The following is a 19,921-nucleotide window of genomic DNA, read 5'->3' on the forward strand; positions in this document are numbered from 1 at the left end:
TCAAAATATGCGAAACTGGATTTTTACAACTTCCTCTAGGATTCTTCTTTGTTTTCTGTCTCGATCTATTGCTGCGCTCCCACCAAAAAATACTGGTTGTCTTGTCCCGTAGTTCTGAGACCACAGAAGTGTACTTCCTCAAATATTTTCCTGCTTTCACCCGATTTGGGCTTTAACTAAGGAGCTTCACCAAAACCGGACCTTCCTAATTAAACTAGGACAATGAAAGGCAGTTTAGAATGCCCGTTTAAGCTACATCATGAGCCAGTCTCCGCCAATCAGCTCTTTCTGTACTGTTATGGGGCTCTGTGCGGCCTTGGCACATGGAGCAGCATGAAGCCAATGAGACACACACACAACGTTGGTGGTTAACTAGCCCATTCCGGTCTGCCAAACGGACGCAAAAAGGGCCTCTCTATTCTTGGCCCAGCGTCATGAAGTTATGCGTCATACTGCAGATCACGTGACACCACATCCGACATGATAGATTAGGGAACCCTCGTGGAAAGAGAAATAGTTGAGGGCCAAACCAACTAGCTACTGTGCCCGTACCTGACAGTTTATAGTTAATGATTATTCTGATGCCCAGACTGACAGATTCAAAAACTGATGGTTACTTGATTGATATGATGCCACAAACCCGGTAAGGCACTCCTTACACCCACACAAGATGACAGCGTGTAGCATGTCACATAAACACTAGCCTAAAGCACCCACTGCTGGCTGGTCAACAAGGGGAGTGTTTCACTAAAGGAATGGTCAAGCTAGTTTTTTTATTATTTATTGTTCACTTGTTAGGCGCTTGTACAGGAATCAAATACTGTTTCAAAGCGCCCACAGGGCAACATGGAGGGGACAGGGGATGATGGACAATGTAATTACAATAATGTTAAATAATAAATACAACAAAAGAGACAATGGGGAGGGGGAAGACGAACCTACTATGCCTTGAGTGTTCAGAACGTGCAAGTGCATAGGGGAGAGGTGTATGGGTTAGGTGATGTGGTGCTCATGGAGAGCAGCAGGTTAAGTGCTATGAATAAAGGTAAGTCCAACCTCCAGTGGTGGAGGGTGAGCGGAGACAAGTACAGAGGATAGACAGCAGCTGAGCTAAAATGTGGGAGGTCAGGGCCCCAAGGATGCCAAAGGACCCGGCACACCAGTCTAGCTACTGTGAGAAGAGCAGGGGAGAGGGAAGGAACAGGTAAAGGGGAAGGTCTTTAGGCTTTTCCGGATCTTAAAGAGGTCCTGCTCAAGAAGGAGGAGGCTGTTCCAGAAAAGGGAGCCTGCTGAGGAAATCGATCGAACACCTGCTCTCGGTTTAGCAAACCGCATCACACGTTAGTGCCAGAGGAACACAGGTGTCTAGAGGGGGAGTATTTAGTCAGAAAGAGTTGCAGATAGAGTGGTCTCCGGCCAGTTACCAAGATTATTCACACCATGTGAATCTATAACTGGCCTCAATATGCGCAACTATTACAGAGAAGGTGTATTTAATTTTCCATGCCAAGCATGTGCTTTTGTCTAGTAGATTCAGCAATCGTTTAGTTGGAGGCACTGTGCCATGTTTCTTCTTGTTTGAGCCTTTTGTGATGGCGTTTGGTCACCATCATCATGAGCTGGCAACTTTGGTTTATATCCCTTGGGAACCATATTACTATAGCTACTATACCAATCGGCAAGTCAGAGGTACACAACAAAGTTGTACGGTAAAGTGGACAAGCATTGGCAATGCTAAGTTTGAGCTTTTGTGGATTATCTGGGCATTTAATAGCAGTACCTGGCAAAAGCTTAAACCTAATGCACAAGCTAAAAATGTTGGCTTTGCCAATGCTTGTTTTCAACAGGACTTCAGTGAAGGGCAGGCAGAGTGCTTGTAAATTGAGTGACTGAAGGCAGGCTGGTTAGACATTTTTATTGCAGCAGTAGCATGTGAACTTTGAAGACACAGCAATGTTCGGCTCCGCATGGCTGTGGCACCCGCGCACTGTCTATGGTGGAAAAGGTGAGAGGTCAATTGGGACACGCTCGTCTCAGTTGCGACATATGGACCGGCCATGGCACTGGTAAGGTAATCCCTGTCCAAGGTAAGCCTATTATTGATTAGGGAAAGCCCCAGACACTGCAAGAAGGAAAAAATGCTGGTTTGCGATCATTCTTTTAAGTGCAATACATTCACCTAGCTTAAATTCCTCCAAGTGCAACACATTGATTACCTTCATAATTCGTCTAAGTGTGATGCATTGCCTGCCCTCAAATTCATCTAGGTGCGGTGTATTTGCTACCCTCATAAATCTTGTGTACATGACGCATTGGCTACGCATGTATTTATATGCAACACATGATGCAAGTCGGTTTACTATAACTGCCGTCACTGGACACTGGGGAAGCTTGCAAGGGTTATGCAAGTCAGTGTACTAAAACTGGCATCACTGGGTAAGCTTTCAGGGTGATGGATGGTGCCATGGAACACTAAGGAAGCTCGCAAGGTGATGCATTTCACTGCCCTGAAACTGGCATCACTGAACAGAGGGGATGCAAGCAAGGTGATGCAAGCCAGTGTACTAAACCTGGCATCGCTGGGCAAGCTTTCAGGGTGATGGATGCTATAATAAGGCACCGGGAAACCTTGCACTTCAGTGAAGTCAGTATACTATGACTGGCGTCACTGGGGAAGCTTTCAGGGTGACCGATGTCAATGTTGCAATGTCGTCTTCACTGGGCATGGGAAAGCTTGCAAAGTGATATATTTCAACACTATAGTGTTGTACTCATTGGCGAAGCTTGTAAGTGAGGCACGTCAATATATGAAGGGTGCAATCGGGAGGCACTGGAGAAGCTTGCGTGGCATGACAAATGATTGCATCAATACAGAACCCGGAGTTCACTAGGGAGTTGGGAAGGAATAGAAGATAATGGACGACCATAGTCAGGTGTTGCTATATATCACGTCACTTATAAAGTTACAATAAAGAAACCCTACAGACCGAGCCGTTTAGTCCATGCCAATTTGGACATAGCGCCAGGAAGAGCACCATGCAGACTCTTTAGGAGGGACACAAGAATCCAAAATGGATCCCATGACATCCACCCGTCATTGGAGATTAGTAACATAAGCACCCCATCAACAATCACACTGCAGCTACATGGGAGTCGCTGCTCTTATGTTAGCGTAGATTGGGTCGTATAGCATCATAAATATATTCCTAACTTTGCAACTCTGAAAAGTCCTTGCATGCCCACCTGATGCTGATGCACCTTGGGGAGGGTCTTTCATGCAACATTCCGCAGTAGGAGTCATGTGTGGGTGGGGGGAGCTGTCAGGGGTTTTGGGGGGGGGGGGGTCTCCGGCAGCCCCAAGTAGTTTACCTGTCGATGCTCAGTCTATGGCTTGGGAGGAAATGCAATGGTGGCAAGGGTAGGGCTGGGGGGGGGGGGGGTGAAAGCCATCTAGAGATGGACAGACCTCCTCGCATACTCTATTTCCCAATAATGAATGGGGCAAACTGAAATGGAGAACGTTTTGTAGCGGTGAGGAACTGTGCACGTTGGCACTAGGTGGTAGAGCCACAGTTTGTTGAAATGTGTATTCAGGGCAGTTTCTAGCCAACTCGGTGCCCAGGGAGAAACATCAGAATGCGCCCCCCTGCCCCGCGACTGGCTCACATCACTCCCAAACTACACCTCCGTGGTGTGAAAAAAACCCTCAATATCAATAAATCATTTCTATATAGATGAAGATAGTTTCATTACATTGTAATTCAAGTACTTAACAGAAGAATTCGAATGTGAAAACACAGCTGTTGCTGCCCAAGTACATGGTTTTTGTGTCACCTGCTCTTAGGGAAGGCCTTGCCTGAATGCAGTTTCAAACTGTCCGTACTAGCACACTGCAGTGTGATCAGCCTACCAAGGTCTGAGGGCTCACTGACCACTGGCCCTGTGTTGCAGGTGTTCTGTTCGTACGACCTCACTTGTATTTCGCAAGGGGCAATACTAGACTAACCATATGAATTATGTTCTGATAGGTTATCATTCCAAGATGGACATTCTGGTACACATTTATTGTACTCTTTCAAAATACCTCTGAGTGGGAAAGGGGACAAATGGCACCAATGAGGATTCCTGTATGCTTTGCATTAAATCACAGAGCATTTCAGGACTATAAGAGTGATCAAAGGTCTCTACATTTGATTAACAAGTCTGTGATAAAAGGAATTGTATGTGTGAATCTCTAAATGCATGGCTTGGTGCTCACATCACGGTTCACAATACTCACCCTAACATTAAAATTGTAACCATGAACCATACATGCTCATTTAGACAGCTTTCATTTTTGAATGCAAGTATTAAATGGCTGCAACATCAGACACTCAAATGGGGTACAAGGGCTCTTTTGCTTCTTGTTTCTGAAGAATCTTAGATGAGGAATGGCTGGGTCTCACTGTGGGCATACCCAACCCCAATAGAGAAACATCTTTAGGGAATTATATCTACAGACAGGATACCGCACAAGAGAGACCAATAAACAATGCACAGAAAGGCTACACAAAAAGGATTGTACCACTTACAAACTTCAGCCAGACCAGTAATAAGCTGATGAAGCGTTTTAAACAAAACCGGCTTCTGATGGATGGTAAAGGGCCCACAATTCTCAGCCGCTACCTCCTCACTATTACGCAGGCCTCGGTGGGTTATTTCAGCAAAAAACGAGCCAGCCCATGCTATACTAACAGAGCTGGCATTCGCATTTCTCCTTAGTGCTGACCTGCAGCTAGTGAAAATCATAGTGTGGCAGTGAGGAAAGGGCGTTTGGCCTAGTGGATGTAATTTGATGCAACGTCTTTGATTGCTTTATGTGTTTAAGTGTGGGCACAGTATGGCATTCTCGTCAGAGCCACATATACAAAACATCCCAGTGTGCTCTTGTATGGACATTGGGCACATCAGACAACAGGCATATGTTCCGTTACATAAGGGAGCACCACATAGACACCATTAACCAACAGGGTGGGGACTTGTGTAGCGTGCAAATCATTGCTGCAAACTTATCACAGTATTGTTTTACCACGGTCTATGGTCTGGACAGTGACACAATAAACCCTACTTTCCTAATCAAGGTGCCAAGTGACATTGCAGTGCCATCTGTTGTGCGCCTTAGGCAGTGGCTTGTTTAGAAAATTAAGACCGTTGATGCTGAGCGGATGCATTTAGTCCATGTCCCAAAGCAGCCACCAGAATACTTAATCAAGAAAATGACAGTCAACTTTCCCAGGGATGCGCCATATGCAACTAAAAAGTAATATATATAAAAACGTTTTGTTGTGTCAAATAGAGACATGAAAATAAAGAAAAGCAAATAGTTTTATAATGTTCCTGTGTAGCATTTAAATTTTTTGAAGAATGCATAGGTTTGGTCAGCTAACTGATAACAAATGCCACATGTTCAGTTCTTACCACTGAAATGTTAAGCATATACTGTGTAAAAACAATGGCTCGTTAAGTGAGCCATCACTTATAAATTGCCCCACTTGAAAAGCTGTCAGCACAAAGAATGAGGGGCCACTGGGTGTGACTCCAGAGCATCTCACACACTGCGTTTGGAATATGCATTCCTTTGTTTGCATATTCCAACGCATTGCAGTCGGCAGAGCACTCTGCTTCATCTGTTGTCCGGCAAGGTCGGAAACACCTTTTTGGGTGGGCCCCTTACTGCACCACCCTCCACGGCTCTTTAGCTCTGCGCCCCAGGCGTTGCTCGCTCAGCCCGGGCCAAGAAACGGGGCTGCGTGTATTTAAAATAACTGGCACTAGTGAAAAATAGAATATTCAAACATGTGGGAAGGAGAAAGAAGAGATGGGGAGACAACATACATTCATTACAGCATAGTTTCCCCCTCCTCCTGAAAACCTTTCTGTTTTAATGCATTCATCTAACGCTTGACCCTCCATTTAAGAAACGGACTATTACCCAAAAACAGTCAAATGTTTAAATGTTAGAAAAGTGAAATTTGGGTTTTTTGTACTCGACACACAGCCCTTTTCAGGCTGTGTGCAGCCTCCTCATAAAAGATTCTAACAGGTACCATTTGGCTACCACTGAAACGTTTCTCAATTTATTTACATGCTTTTCTTGAGGACACCACTTAACCCGACCCCTGTCTGTTTCTGTTCTGAACTCTGCCTGCTTTTTTTGTGACAACCACACGTCTTCCTTCCTTTCACTCCATCCTCGAAGGGCCCCTGATACACAACCATCCTTCAGCAAGCCAACCCTCACCCGCTGCCAGAACATCTTAACACTAGCCTGCTTAGCAACTAGATAAAATTGTGAACATTAGCCTGCGTCGCATCTAGATTGGGTTATGAATATCGGCCAGTGCCACATCTAGACTGCATTGGCAATATGACCAATGCCACATATAGATAGAATTGTGAATGATAGCTTGCTTCGCATCTAGACAGGATTTTGTAAGGTGGGCCAGTGCCACATTTGAATATAATTGTGAATATTGGCGTGCGTCATAAATAGACAGGATTGTGAATATTAGCCAGTGCCGGATCTAGATAGAAATGCAGAGATATTCACGTGCCACATCTAGAAAGAACATGGAAATTTAGCACATATAACTTCTAGATAGCGAGGCCAATAACCAACCCAATAATCATTTCAACCCTCTGCATATACCTCAAACTCTAACTAAACACAACCACAACCCTAAAGCACAACAAACTACACAAACTTTACTACACCGCAACAACAAAACAAACCACACATAGCTTCGCACAACATGACACAATGGCTACCGACCAGAAAGCACCCCAAGCTCAGCGAGCGATGTTAACCAAACTGAAGCTGCCAACAGTACATCACTGCTCCCTTGCAATTATCCCGCTCGTTCCCACTCACTCACCCTCCATCCCCATTTCCTTTTCAGATCCGCCAGAGGACCACTCCGGTGATGGTAGTGCACGGTACAAATATCCTTTAACATTAACTTCCCCACCACAAAATCCTGATTGATCTGACAAGGTGCTCTGTAGAGCCGGGAAGCTTTGCAGAATTGACAAGAGAGCAGATCTGCTATCTTACTAGAGCTAATGGCATGCCTTCGGGTTGTTCATCTCACGTGGGGATGATGGCAGAGCGCTGGGTCGTGGCATCGCATAGGCGGTTGCCAGCTGCCACCGGCCCCTGCACTCCGCCTGTTACATGGTTACCTGAAGACGCTTTACAGAACTCTTATCAATTAATCGCATCTCAATCTTCTGCAACACTACTTTGGTGTCTTGGAACCAATTCCGAGGCTGTGCCGGGCACTGTGCATGCGTCTCAAAATAATTTGCTCTGATGTGTGTTTGTTGTAAACTTCTGCCAATAAATAAAAATGTTTAAAAAGTCTGCCAGCCTTCTCTGACCGCGCCTATTTATCCCATCGCAGCACCCATATGCTGAAAGACAAGTAAGATTGGTGAGGCTTGCTCTGCAATGTAGGGCATATACTCTTACATTGCTGCTAGAATGCTGAAGTAATGGCCTTTATTATGTGGGATGGACCGTATATTAGGTATTGGATTTTTAGTTACTTAATCTTGATTGAGGTAATATATATGATAAAAGATTGCAACATAAACGATTATAATAAATCTTGATAAATTGTGGAAACAGAATTTTAAAAAAATCAAAACAAGCTCCCAAAATGCAAACTACTTTAGCTATATTAAAAAAATATTATACTCGCATGATTCAATGTATCATGTTATTTGGAAGATGCATGTAATCTTTCCCATTCAAAGATGGCTGCTAGTTTGGCTTGTTTCCAGAGAGCTTCCTTGGAGACAGTAATACAAGATGGCTGCCTACATAGAAGCGCTCAGAGTTCTGAGATGGGCAGGAATAGGTGGGATTAGCCATAGGGATTCGCATGACTAGGGGCAGAGAATGTGATGGGTTCAGTAGCCAAACCTCACCAAATACACTGTGTATCCCTCCTCAAATGTCCTGTTCATTGAACATTACAGACCCCATTCAAAGCCCACATTTGAAGCTCTTATGTTAAAGCTCTTATTTTGATGACAATATTTTAATCTTAAAGTTAGCGCTTTCAGCGCCACCTAATAGCCCCAACTAAAAATATGATTGTGTGGAAATCTACTAACTGTTCTCCAAGATTCGGGTTCATGAAACAAGCGAGCTGCTGGTTCATTCATATCTGACTGATTTAACGCTGTGCTTGGATTTCTGTTTTTTTTTAGATCCATGGTCTTGTCCTTCTCACAGTCCGCAGAATATAAGTGAAAACGCCACTATTCAGGATGGCCAAATGTAAGCTACCATGTAAATATTTCTTGTTCTATAAGACATGTATGTATGTTTCCCACCATTTTTCAGGAAAAGGGTCGTTTTGCCATCAAACTCCGCAGACAAATAGTGCCAAACCATTCTACAAAGAACTAGGTGCCTACAAAACCTCTGTTGAGGGCTGGATGATGTGGTGCTGATGTAACCCAGTATGAGGTGATTTGTTTGAATGAAAGATCAACATGTTTTTACAAGAAGAATTTGGCTGAGAAGTGTGGTTTTCACATTTTTAGTTGAAAAGGTTTGTCTGAAAAACCAGTTATTTTCTGAAATGTAATTCAAAGAAGAGAACAAATTAGCAGAAAAAAATTCATAGAAAAGTACAAACGCTACAAAAGTGCTCACAAACTAAAATAAAAAGTAAAGTGGCTGTCTCAATTGTGTTGGATTCCATGTAGAGGATTTGGGCTGAGTACCTTTTGATAGTTTGTGCTACCACATTAGGATCTGTGTAGGGGAACTAGAACTAACAGGCCTTAAGAGGCCGATGGGCATAGCTGCATTCATGTATCTAAGGGAAGCCTAGACCTTGTTTTTTTATAAGTAATACGGGAGAGGAGGGAGCTAGGGGGAAGTATTCTGCATTTTACTGTGCAGGCATAAGTCCAGTCTTCGTCTCCTCATTCCTCTCAGTGCCAAATGCCCTCCAGTGCTCCAGGCAGGGCCAACTGCTGCTCAGATGTTTCTTGAGAGAGGTTGGGGGCCAGGCTTGGTTGCATGAAGAGGTAAACTCTACATGGACGAAGAGTCTGGGCTCTCCATAACTGGAAGGCCCTCTAACACAGGCCTGGCAAGGGGCTGTACCTTGCAGCTGGAATCCTTTGGGGAAAACCACTCCTAAGAACCTTGAGCACTTGTTCGAGCTTCCTTTCCCTCTAGCATCAAACTACTTCTCATATCTGGGCACTTGCCTGCGCTGGGCCAGTCCACACACTTTCCATAACAGACAGCCTGCTGAGCAAACTAGTCGGCCAAGCTGTTGCTGCAGGTATGACATGGCCTGTTAAAACCCTTACTTTGAAACACCAAACCAGTTCTGTTAACGTTTAATGTTTGATTTCTGTTTAGAAGTCAATTTCTGTAAATATGACTAGAATTGTTTTTGTTCTTGTTGCTAGGCAAACTAGAATGGGACAAAAGCCAAATGGTATGGCAAGCCACACATCCCCTGTGTTGGGCCAGAAATGCAGCCCTTGGAAAACTGGTACGTATTTATCCAAAATATCGAAAATGCTAACGGGAGTAAAATATTAGTTTTCGTATGGATCATTATTACACATTAGCTAACTGTTTGAGAAAATGTGCCCTTTGTGTATTTTAATTAAAGAATGTACCATGCCAGTAAGACATCTCAGTGAGTTTAGATCTTGCATCTGAAATCGTAGTGCCACCTACAGTCACAGGTTCATCTCTTCAAAGCAGACACACTGCTCCATCCTTCCATTATCAGTAAAAGGAGTACCATTGTTTTGGGTAACTATTTAGAGTAATTTCTCAGACCTGGGTTAAGGATCCAGTGTTACCATCAACATCTAAGCAAATGGGATGCATCTTTGCTTCTCTCTTGGCTTACGTAGTAGTAGCAGTGGTCAAGAGATTAAGGTTGGCTCACAGGAGTGGACCAGGACAGTAGGACATTAAATAAAGGCATGTTAGCCGAAAGGCATGTAGAAGTATACTTCACCTAAACACTTTAGGTAAAATTACAAGTATGAAAATCATACTTAAAGTCCTTTAGTTGTGTCCATTGGTTAGTGTATCGTTAGGCAGGGTTAATCAAGAGGGCCAATGACCACCATGAACTTAAAAAAACATATTTATCCTAGGGTGCCACTGGGGTATAGAAGGATCCGCTGCCACTGGGCCACAGGTTAGTCTACCAAAGGAGTCTGATAGGTTCCTTAATGACTGAGCGGGGAACTGGTCCTAGTGTTGGGTGGCCATCCTCCAATGTGCAGTATAGGCCCAGTAATGAGCATGGGGGTGCTTTGGTATCCCTATGGTTACGCTCCAAAGGTGAGCCAGGTGGATGGAACATCAATGCTTGGTGTCTATATCAGTTTTCGACATCAGCCAGTGAACTAAAGCCAATGGGGTATGTTCCAAGGACTACATTCAGGACAAATCAGATGGTCTTGTGCCCAGTTTTTTTTTGATTGTCCTGTCATGTTTGTGGAGGATCTTCAGTCAAGCAAGATAGCTGCGGAGGAGAGGACTTGTAATAAAGCTTGGGTTTGCTGCAGTGGTCACGGTATGTGGAGGCACCGCTCCAGTGAGGGAAGGTGCAAAAAGTGCTCAGAAAAAGCAGTGTACCTAAACGCAGAGAAGAAACCAAGTTCACTTAGGGTTCTTCTGAGAGGTTGTAGCTTAGGTGTTTAGCAGCTGCACATCTAATACACTGTTGGTTACTTGAGCAGTTGTCTGTCTCTTTGCTTCTATGCAGGATCAGCACATAGATGGGCAAGTTTCCTGTTGGCAGGGTATGCAAGCTTATGACTAAGTAAATGAGCAGCACTCATGATCTGACTATTGTAGCGGGAACCGCCTTTACCAGAGCATTATTTTGCCATGTGGGATAGCCAAGAGGTTTGCGGGTTCAAGTAGGGCCTCCACCTGTCCAGTCTTCAGCGTGCTTCCATGCTTTGACACGTGTCCCAATATAAGAAGGCAGATCAATCCCATGTATGGAGGAATTGGACTGGGTGAGGACCCAAATGTCCAGCTTGCTGTTAAAGGGCAGAAGTGCATTTTCTGCCCGCACCCCATCACCCCCCCCACAATTCTCCTCACATTATTTTTTTTGTAATTTCATAAGCTAGGTTTGGAATCTGTTATCCACTTTACCAGACCTTTCACGAAGTTGGGGTAAATCTGCAGACCCAATTTGAACCACTGCTTTTCATTTCTGTTTTGGAATCCTACTTTTATCCCCAATGAGACTAAATCCCTAGTCTCACTGGGGACCCCAACTCGCACATTTTGTATGTGTGTACACTTTCTAAGGTTCAGCCTTGGGGAGCCCCTAGAGCACCCATGGGTGGAGGCACCTCTAGGTGCCCCCTACATATTGAGGGGCAAACTTCCTCAGACGGGTCTGAGGACTAGTGGCAGATGGGTTTCTTTAAAGGAATAGTACACTCAAAAATATTATTGTCCCAACAGATGGGCAATAATGAAAAACATGCACTAAACATAATTTTAAAGAAAGTTCCTATGTAAACTTTTGAGCAAACGAGGCTCAAAGAGTTTACATGGGAGCATCCATTTTGCCATTTCAGGTACTCTGCTCAGCTCGTGTTAAGGTCTGCCCTGGCGGCACTAAACAAGCAGCAAAAACCCCCTACTGGGATCGTTTGCTTACTGCAGCCAGAGCAGAGCTGCATGAGCTGAGGAGGCTGCCTTCACTTTCATTTTACGTTTTCGGTGCTCCTCAAGCCCAGGGAAGCACAAAAAACATAAAATGAAAGTGAAAAAAGCAAAGGCGCAGCACTAAATGCTGCGGTTTTCTTTCTACGTTTCTCGGGCTCCAGGAAACGTAGAAAGAAAACCACAGCATATTTAAATACAGGTCGGGGAAGCCCAGGAGACTCAAAGCTGAAGCCACAGCAAACATAAATACAACGTTCTCCAGCATGGGGTCTGGCATGGATTCACATGCTCATGAATATTCCCTGTCGTCAGGCTGGGAATCCTCGGTAAAGAAAAAATCAGTTTTAGTTTCGTTTCTGAACTGTCTTTCTCCTAACAACCAATGGCTGGTCTCTGGGTCATACTGCCCCCAGCCAATGACTACCCTCTACCTAATTCCCTCCCCTGGCAGTCATCTTCAGATTTTTACCGCTTTTTCAAGTGTTTTGCGATTTTTCAAATAGTTTTACCTCATTTTTTCAGTCAATCGAGCCTCAAGCTCCACCATTTCTACTTCCGATCAACGGGGACCCGTTTCGGAATTTTCTACGCCCCTCAAGGGCAAAGATTTCGTCGAGTTTTCACTTCTTGGAGGATTCCGGGAGATCTTAGAGGCTATCCTGCCTGGACATGGCCCAGGACAAAGGAAACAGGACGCCCGGATCCAAGCTTTTCAGGAGCTGCCCTGGATGCGGATTGCAGAATGTCTTAGAGGACAAGCATTCCAGATGCTTCTACTGCCTTCACGAAGACAAAACGCATGTGGAGAAGGACTGTGCGTTTTGCAAGAACATGTCAGAGCAGACTATGAGGGATCGGCGGATCCGCCTCACCAATTGGCTGGGAAGAGCCCAGCAGCAAGTGAGAAGAAGTCCGAGCGGTCTTCTAAGTCCTGTGAGGGCGCTCCGGTGACGGGGGCCCAACAAAAGGAAAAGCACCACGAGCCCGCGGGCACAGGGAGCGCCGAGCAGTCAGGCTCCTTGGCTGCCAGGCAGGGCGCACTTTCACCGACGCCATCAACCACGAGCCAACGCTCTGGCTCGGGGAAGAGGACATCTGAGAACCTGGGTAAGCTTCGGCAGAATCCCCGGTCGATCCCGACTGAGAAAGCAGAGAGGGATCGAGGCGGTAACCCCTCACCCCCCCCCCCCCCCCCCCCAAGGTGAAGGCCTCAGACACGCCCATGGTCGTGAAGGCCTTGATTCACCCGGCTAAGGCCTCTATCGAGGGAGTCGCGGCGGCCCTGGTGAAGCCTGCGGGGGCTATGCCAGTGGAGGTGACCTCGGGGCCTAGAGTTTCCCTGCCACCACAGAGGGAATCCTCTTTTCAGCCCATCGATAAGACCCCACCACAGGTGGAAAAAGTGGGAGGGGGGGTTGGTGGCCATCAGGGACACAGATACAATCTCTGAAGAGGAGCTGGCTGGAGTCGCAAAGATCCTGAACAAGAAGTTTGAGGCGGTCCGGTCCGATCCCGACTAGGAAAGCGACGTTGGTGACGACGAGGAGCCCGTGGAGGCAGAGGATTCCACTCCCCCCCCCCCCCCCCAACCCCTGCCCTTCCAGCCTTCTTGGCCTTCGCGGCCTTCTCCTTACCCGGATCCGAGGGATGACACGGGAATGAAGATGGCGGGGACGGATGACAGGATGGACCTCCCATCACCACCTCTGCGGGACTCCCCGCCCAACAAAATCCGCTTGTTCCACGCCATGATCTCCAGGGCATCCGAGCTCTTCCAGCTCTGCCCCGAAAACAGAAGGAAGCTTTCCTCTATCAACGGTGTGAGGCCAAGAGGAAGACTGTCCTCGCGGTTCCTTTACTTGATGACATCTGGGAGGAAGGGCTGTTGGTCCTGAAGAACCTGTCCACGGCTCCTGCCAAGAGAGACCGGTACGAGAAGAAGTACCGGGTCCTGGATTCTGCCCCCATGTGCCTTAGGCCACAGCCGACCCTGGATTCGGTCGTATCCGCGACGGCCTCAACTTCGACGTCCCCGCCGGACGGCGAGGGGAAGAAACTAGACGCCATGGGACGGCGGGGTCATGTCGGCGGCGATGACAATTAAGGCAGCCAACGCCCTTGCGATTGTGGCCCGCTATGCCTGGGAGCTGTGGTTTAAGATCGCTCTCCTGCTTCCTCCCGGACGATAAGAGAGCGCAAACCCTAGAAATCCTTCAGGAAGGTGAGGTGGCATCGGATCACGCCGTAATGGTGGCCACGGACATTGCTGACACCGGTTTTCACCAGATGGGCAATGGCGTTTGCCTTCACCGGCGTGGTTGGCTCAAGGCAACCGATTTCCGCCAAGACATACAGACCAGAGTTTTGGACATGCCGTTCGATGGAAATAATCTGTTTGGCAAGACAGTGGACAAGTCACTGCAGGCCATGAAGGCCGACACGGAGACGGCCCGGGCCTTGGGTGCTCTTCAACAGGGACGGCAGCCCTTTTGGAACTCTGGAGGCAAGCAAGGTGCCTCCAAGGGATTCGGCGGCCGCTCCTCGACGTACCGCCAGGCAGCACGTTCCTCGTTGCAGGAGGTCTACAGAGGACGCAGCAAGTCAGGAGGACCTCGTCGCCAAGGAGGTCATGCGGCAAGGCCGCTGCCATGCAGGACTGAACCGGCCCTGGTGTCGGGCTCCCAACGGAGAACCCGGTGGGAGGCCGGCTGGCGAAGTTAATCAGCGTGTGGGAGTCCATCTCCACCGACCGTTGGGTGCTGGATGCCCTGGCAGAGACACACACTAGTTTCTAATGAAGTGTCCCCGCATTCCACTTGTGACCAGGAAGTAAATCACGTCCCTCAACTGCTGCTGGAAGTAAGGGCGATGCTGAAGAAAGGAGCGATCAAGCTCGTCCCAAAGAGGCTCCAAGGCTCTGGGGTGCACTCACATTACTTCTTTGTAAGAAAGAAGACCGGCGGCTGGCGGCCCATCCCAGACCTTCATCTAAACTAGTACATCAAGTCCCAGAAGTTCCGGATGGTCACCCTCCAGCACGCGTTGGGACAGCTGGAGGAAGGCGACTTCCTATCATCTCTGGATTTGGAGGATGGCTACTTCCACATCCCCATCCTAAAAAGACATCGAAAGTTCCTCAGTCATTGTCCAGGGTCGACACTATCAGTTCAAGGCCCTTCCCTTCGAATTGAAGTCAGCAGCCAGGGTTTTCACCAAGTGCCTAGCACCAGTGGCCGCGCCTGCAGGTGATCCACGTCTACCCCTACCTGGTCGATTGGCTCATCCGAGCGAAGACCAGAGAACTCACCGTCGATCACACAGCGAAGACCGTCCAACTGCTCAGATCTGGGATTCTCGATCAACTTTGCGAAATCCCGCTAGGGGGCGTGGCTACGATGCCATGAGATAAGACGTGACTCCCAGGGAGCTCCTGTTGATCCGACGGAATATCCAATCTAAAATGGTGCAGAAACATCACCCTGCAAAAGGAGTATGGACGTGTGAATAGGCACGGCACACGAAGGAAGAACGGAGGCTGACGCGTGGTGTTTGATCCACAACAAGTTAACTAAAGATACACAAAGCCCCAGACCAAAATCCAAAATGGCGGTACCCCGAGAACAAAGAAAGGAGACGCAGGATGGAGGCGACCGGAGCGGTAGGACCTCACACGACTGAGCCTGCAGCGGACTTGCACACATCGACTGGAAAAGAAGGGGGCTGATATGCTAAGGATTATTGCTGCACATCGTGCACTGTGAGAGGAGCGAAACGCACGACCGAGAGGTGCGCACCGAAACTACAGAGGAATCGGCCCAGCGGAGAGCTGCCCCTGTCTGGGAGAGGGGCCCCGAACAAAAGCAGGCTGTAAAGGTGAGAGGCCCGCAGCTCGCTACAATAACACTACTGGAACGAATTACTTTATAACACATCGACACATTGCCGGGCATGCAAGCACGCCGAGGCAGGTGATTAGTTTATAACACATCGACACATTGCCGGGCATGCAAGCACGCCGAGGCAGGTGAGATACAAAGTAGCAGCAAGGAACTCCAGTGCACATCACCACCACAGAGACTTATCCCTGCGTGAGCTGAATACGTTGGGAAGCATAACACGGGTGTTCGGCGGGACACCGCAGCACCTACTGAGAAAGAACATGTCCCTGGGCGAGAAGCAGCAGAGAATAGGTCCCCACAAAATGCACGGCGTGGGGATGCGCTCATGAGACGGCACAAAACGCTTTGGGTGCGGACCAAGCGGCCTGCACAAGACACTGATTGTGGTCAGAGAGGTGGGAGTGCCCCACGCATGATAAGCATCCAGGAGGTAACACTATGTTGCGGCTGCAGACCCGGGGGCAATGCAAGTGAGGGACATTGGCTTATACGAAGATGAAAAGACCAGCAATAACAGCTGCCTCGGATAGGGGAGCCAGGAAGAGTTATGGCCGATGTTGGTGTGCATACCAAGCAACAAAGTAAGCTCTCCGGGACAAATGAGTTATCACCAAGGTGGGCAGTTGTAAGCCAGAACGCACAGCTGGCGAACCAGGCATGAGCCTCTGCGCCTCGGAGCATCCCTTAGATGTGCAGCAACCTGTGGGCAATAAGTAGGATCAGAGAACGTGGGGGAGTGTATTTGGAGGAAGGTTACAGAGTGCCAGCTGGGAGACTTGATGGGCGGAGTGTCTCGGACCGCGCACAGCGAACAGGGGGAGCAAGACGCACAACCCGGGAGCAAGACGCACAACCCGTGTGAGAACAGAAAGTGACAAAGCCCTGAAGTGTTGCGCAGCACAGAGCACATATAGATACAGCTGACGCACCCGAGGCCTGGGGGCTGCTAACGGAGTCAGAGAGGGAACCTATATGAGCACGTGGGAGGGCACAACCCATTCCTGCAGCTAAGAAATAGTTTCCGGATGTCATTGGGGCGACTCCCCCTGGGCTGAAGCGCTGACAGAAGGCTGCCCCTGACGGGGCTGGAAACCACAAGTGAGAGGGCCCACCCACAAATCCCAGCCGCAGCAAAATGTCCAACAAGTCTCCAAGACTGAAGGGCAAACAGCCTACGCTAGACGAATACGCCAGGACACCGCCTGGCCCAGAAGGAGCCAGGAGCAAAGACAAAGCCCTTGCCGGGGGCATGGCCGCCATGGGTACGAACCAGGAGGTTCTTGCAGCAATTGCCGATTTGAAGGCAGCTTGGGAGACCAAGCTTGAACTGGCCGTGACAGAATTGAAAATGGCGCTGGAGCTCAAAGTTGGGGCGGTGCAGGAGGAAGTGAACCTTCTCAGGCAAGATGTCAGGACACTGGTGGAGCGCACGGAGAACCTTGAGAGAGAGATGGGCCTGACTGCAGCGGACTGTGCTACACACAAATTGGAGCTTCATGCCCTGGTGCCAACGTGTGGGCAACCTGGAAAGCAGGGCGGAGGAGGCGGAAGGACGTGCCCGGAGAAATAATATCCGTATCGTTGGACTGCCAGAGGGAGCTGAGGGTCTCAACCCTACAGAGTTTGAGACTATGCTGATGCAGAAGATCACTGGGGGAGCCTTGTCCCAGGAGTTTGCGGTGGAAAGGGCGCATAGGGCCCTCACGAAGCCACCGGCTAATCCGCCTAGGCCGATGATCGCCAAGATCCTTAACTATCGAGAAAGAATCCTTGAACACTTTCGCAAGGGTTGAACAATACAAAGAGGGGCATAACTGCCTACCCGGATTATACCCTGATGGTGCAACAGAGCCGTATGAACTTTGGGTCTGTCCAGAGGAGATTGCGAGAAGCGGGGCCACAAGTACATGTTGCTCTATCCGGCTAAGCTGAATGTTTTCCATAAAAACAGAACCTTGTTTTACGACACTCCAGAAGACGTAATGCACAGGGGGAGTACCTGAAGGTGTCGGACTTAAGACTATGGGACTTGATTATAGTTACTGACGCAGTTTATGGGCGGGCATGCATAGGTTGGAAGGAAACATGATCCGTGAGCACTGAGACTATTGCTTGGTAAGGGAGCCTCTTGGGGCTAGTCTTTATATCCCCATTTAGAGTTTTAGTTAGGTCACCGATAGTGCGGTGACACCCTGCTGGGTTCTTAACTTGGGATCCCAAGGTAGGACCAAACGCGGGGAGAGACGCCTGAGATCCAGGGATGGAGATGGCCAGTTGTTGGGATTGGGGTAGGAGGGAGAGGGGGGGAGGGAGGGGATTGTGTGCTGTGGTTTGTTTTAGTTGGGAAGGGTGCTCAGTTGGGGGGGGGGGGCGCCTACACCCCGAGGAAAAACTAGATGACCCATGGGAGACCTTAAGATAGTCACTTGGAATGTAAGGGGGCTCAACAGCTATTTGAAAAGAAACAAGTTTATGATGTACCTGCGCAGACAGAGTGGACATAGCCCTGTTACAAGAAACTCATTTAACGCAAGCAAAACTGGATGTGATACGGAAGAAGTGGAAAGGAACGGCAGTAGGAGCAGCATACTCGGCTTATGCAAGAGGGGTAATCCCATGGGTGGCCCCACATGTCCCGTTCCAGCTGCTGCATTCTGCAGCGGAGTCGGATGGCAGGATGGTGGTTATGAAAGGGCTGGTGGAGAATAGAGAGATCTGTATTGTAAATACTTATGGTCCGAAGCAGGATACGGCTTTGTACTTTAGAACCATGTATGGTAAACTCAGTGAAAGTGTGGGGGGCTGTATTGTGGGAGGGCGACTTTAATTGCATGCTAAACCCCAACATAGATCAGACGCTAAAGTGGACAGACCCACTCCGGCTGCAAAGGCGCTGCAGTCACTGTTGGCAGATTTTGGGCTGGTTGATGCATGGAGGGTATGCCATCTGCAGGATAGACAATATTCACACTATACAGCCCCACAGGACCTATATACTAGACTACGTGTTTGTCACGCACGATTTAATGACTGAAATACCGCAGGTGGAATACAAAGCAAGAGTCCTCTCTGACCACTCGCCACTGATGGTAGTGTGGCAGTACCGACCCCCGAGGGGAGGGATACCCACATGGCGCTTGCGAGCAGAGACATTTAAAGACAACGTATTTAGGGAAGACATGCGAAAGGAAATACGTTACTTTGAGATAAACACTGCAGTGTTAAGACAGCGGGCACACTCTGGGAAGCCTTCAAGGTAGTAGTGAGGGGAATTGCCATAGCCAAGTCCAGGGGGCTGCAGAATGGGATCCTGGCCGGGTTGCAGGACGCTGAAAAAGAGCTAGAAAGCGTATTGGAACGGGCCGGTAACACTAAGGAAGACGCAGAAATGGCACAGAGCCTACAGCCGAAATGTGCAGTATACTGGGAAAGATTATGCAACCTAAATTATAAGTATATAGAGAGGTAACACGCAGAAGGGGACAAACCAGGAAAAGTCCTGGCATGGCTCTATAAAAATGAGACCCCTAGGCCCCCAATCAAAATGATAGTGAGAGAAGATAGCAACACAGTGGACACGCAAGAGGGGGTTAATCAGGAATTTGCAGAGTATTATAGATGCCTGTATGGGGATGAGACAGGAAGTAACAGGGAGGAGATAGGGGACACATTGGAAGATATTGGATTACCCCAGATTAGTGTAGTCAAGAGGGAGGAGCTAGATGCCTGATCACCCTAGAGGAACTAGAGGGAGTAGTGAGCAGCTGCCCACGTGCAAAACCCCGGGAACTGATGGACTCCCGAGTGAATTTTACAAGGCATATAAAACAGAGGTACTCTTCCCCCCCCCCCCACCACCCTGCTGCTGGAGATGCTCAACGAAGCATATGAAGCTGGGAAATTACCGGAATCCTTACGTGAAGCGGTCATTATACCACTTCCCAAGCCCAATAAGCCTGGCAGCGACCGTGGCTCTTATAGGCCTTTGTCGATGTTGAACTAAGACAGTAAGATTTTAACAGCGGTCTTGGTTAATAGATTGAAGGTTGTCATCAGTAAGTTAATACACCCCGATCAGACAGGATATGTCCCGAACAGGAACATCTCGAATAATCTGAGGCGACTTCACCGAGTGGTTGAACATGTTAATGGGGATGAAGGCGAGATGGCGATAGTATCATTGGACGCGACTGTCAGGTTTCCTTCTCTTATTCAAGTTTCCTTTTTATTATTATCCTTTTCAGATTAGCTTTGTGTGGGTGGGAAGTTTTCCATTATAGTTGGTTAGGCC

The 19,921-nt window shown here is 48.2% G+C and overlaps 1 protein-coding gene across 5 annotated transcripts in view; it reads left to right on the forward strand.

Moving 5' to 3' along the window:
- LOC138582170 (protein D7-like) overlaps positions 1 to 19,921 on the forward strand; it is a 1,409,716-nt gene that overhangs the window by 1,179,204 nt on the left and 210,591 nt on the right. For all 5 annotated transcript variants that reach the window (XM_069653210.1, XM_069653214.1, XM_069653212.1 and 2 more), the window contains 2 exons: positions 8,257 to 8,326; positions 9,481 to 9,566. In XM_069653210.1, coding sequence (XP_069509311.1) covers positions 8,257 to 8,326; positions 9,481 to 9,566 — 156 coding nt within the window. The remainder of the gene's footprint in view (positions 1 to 8,256; positions 8,327 to 9,480; positions 9,567 to 19,921) is intronic.

Source organism: Ambystoma mexicanum, chromosome 3q (assembly GCF_040938575.1).
Source record: "Ambystoma mexicanum isolate Mex_15411 chromosome 3q, UKY_AmexF1_1, whole genome shotgun sequence".
In the NCBI taxonomy this organism is placed as follows: domain Eukaryota; kingdom Metazoa; phylum Chordata; class Amphibia; order Caudata; family Ambystomatidae; genus Ambystoma; species Ambystoma mexicanum.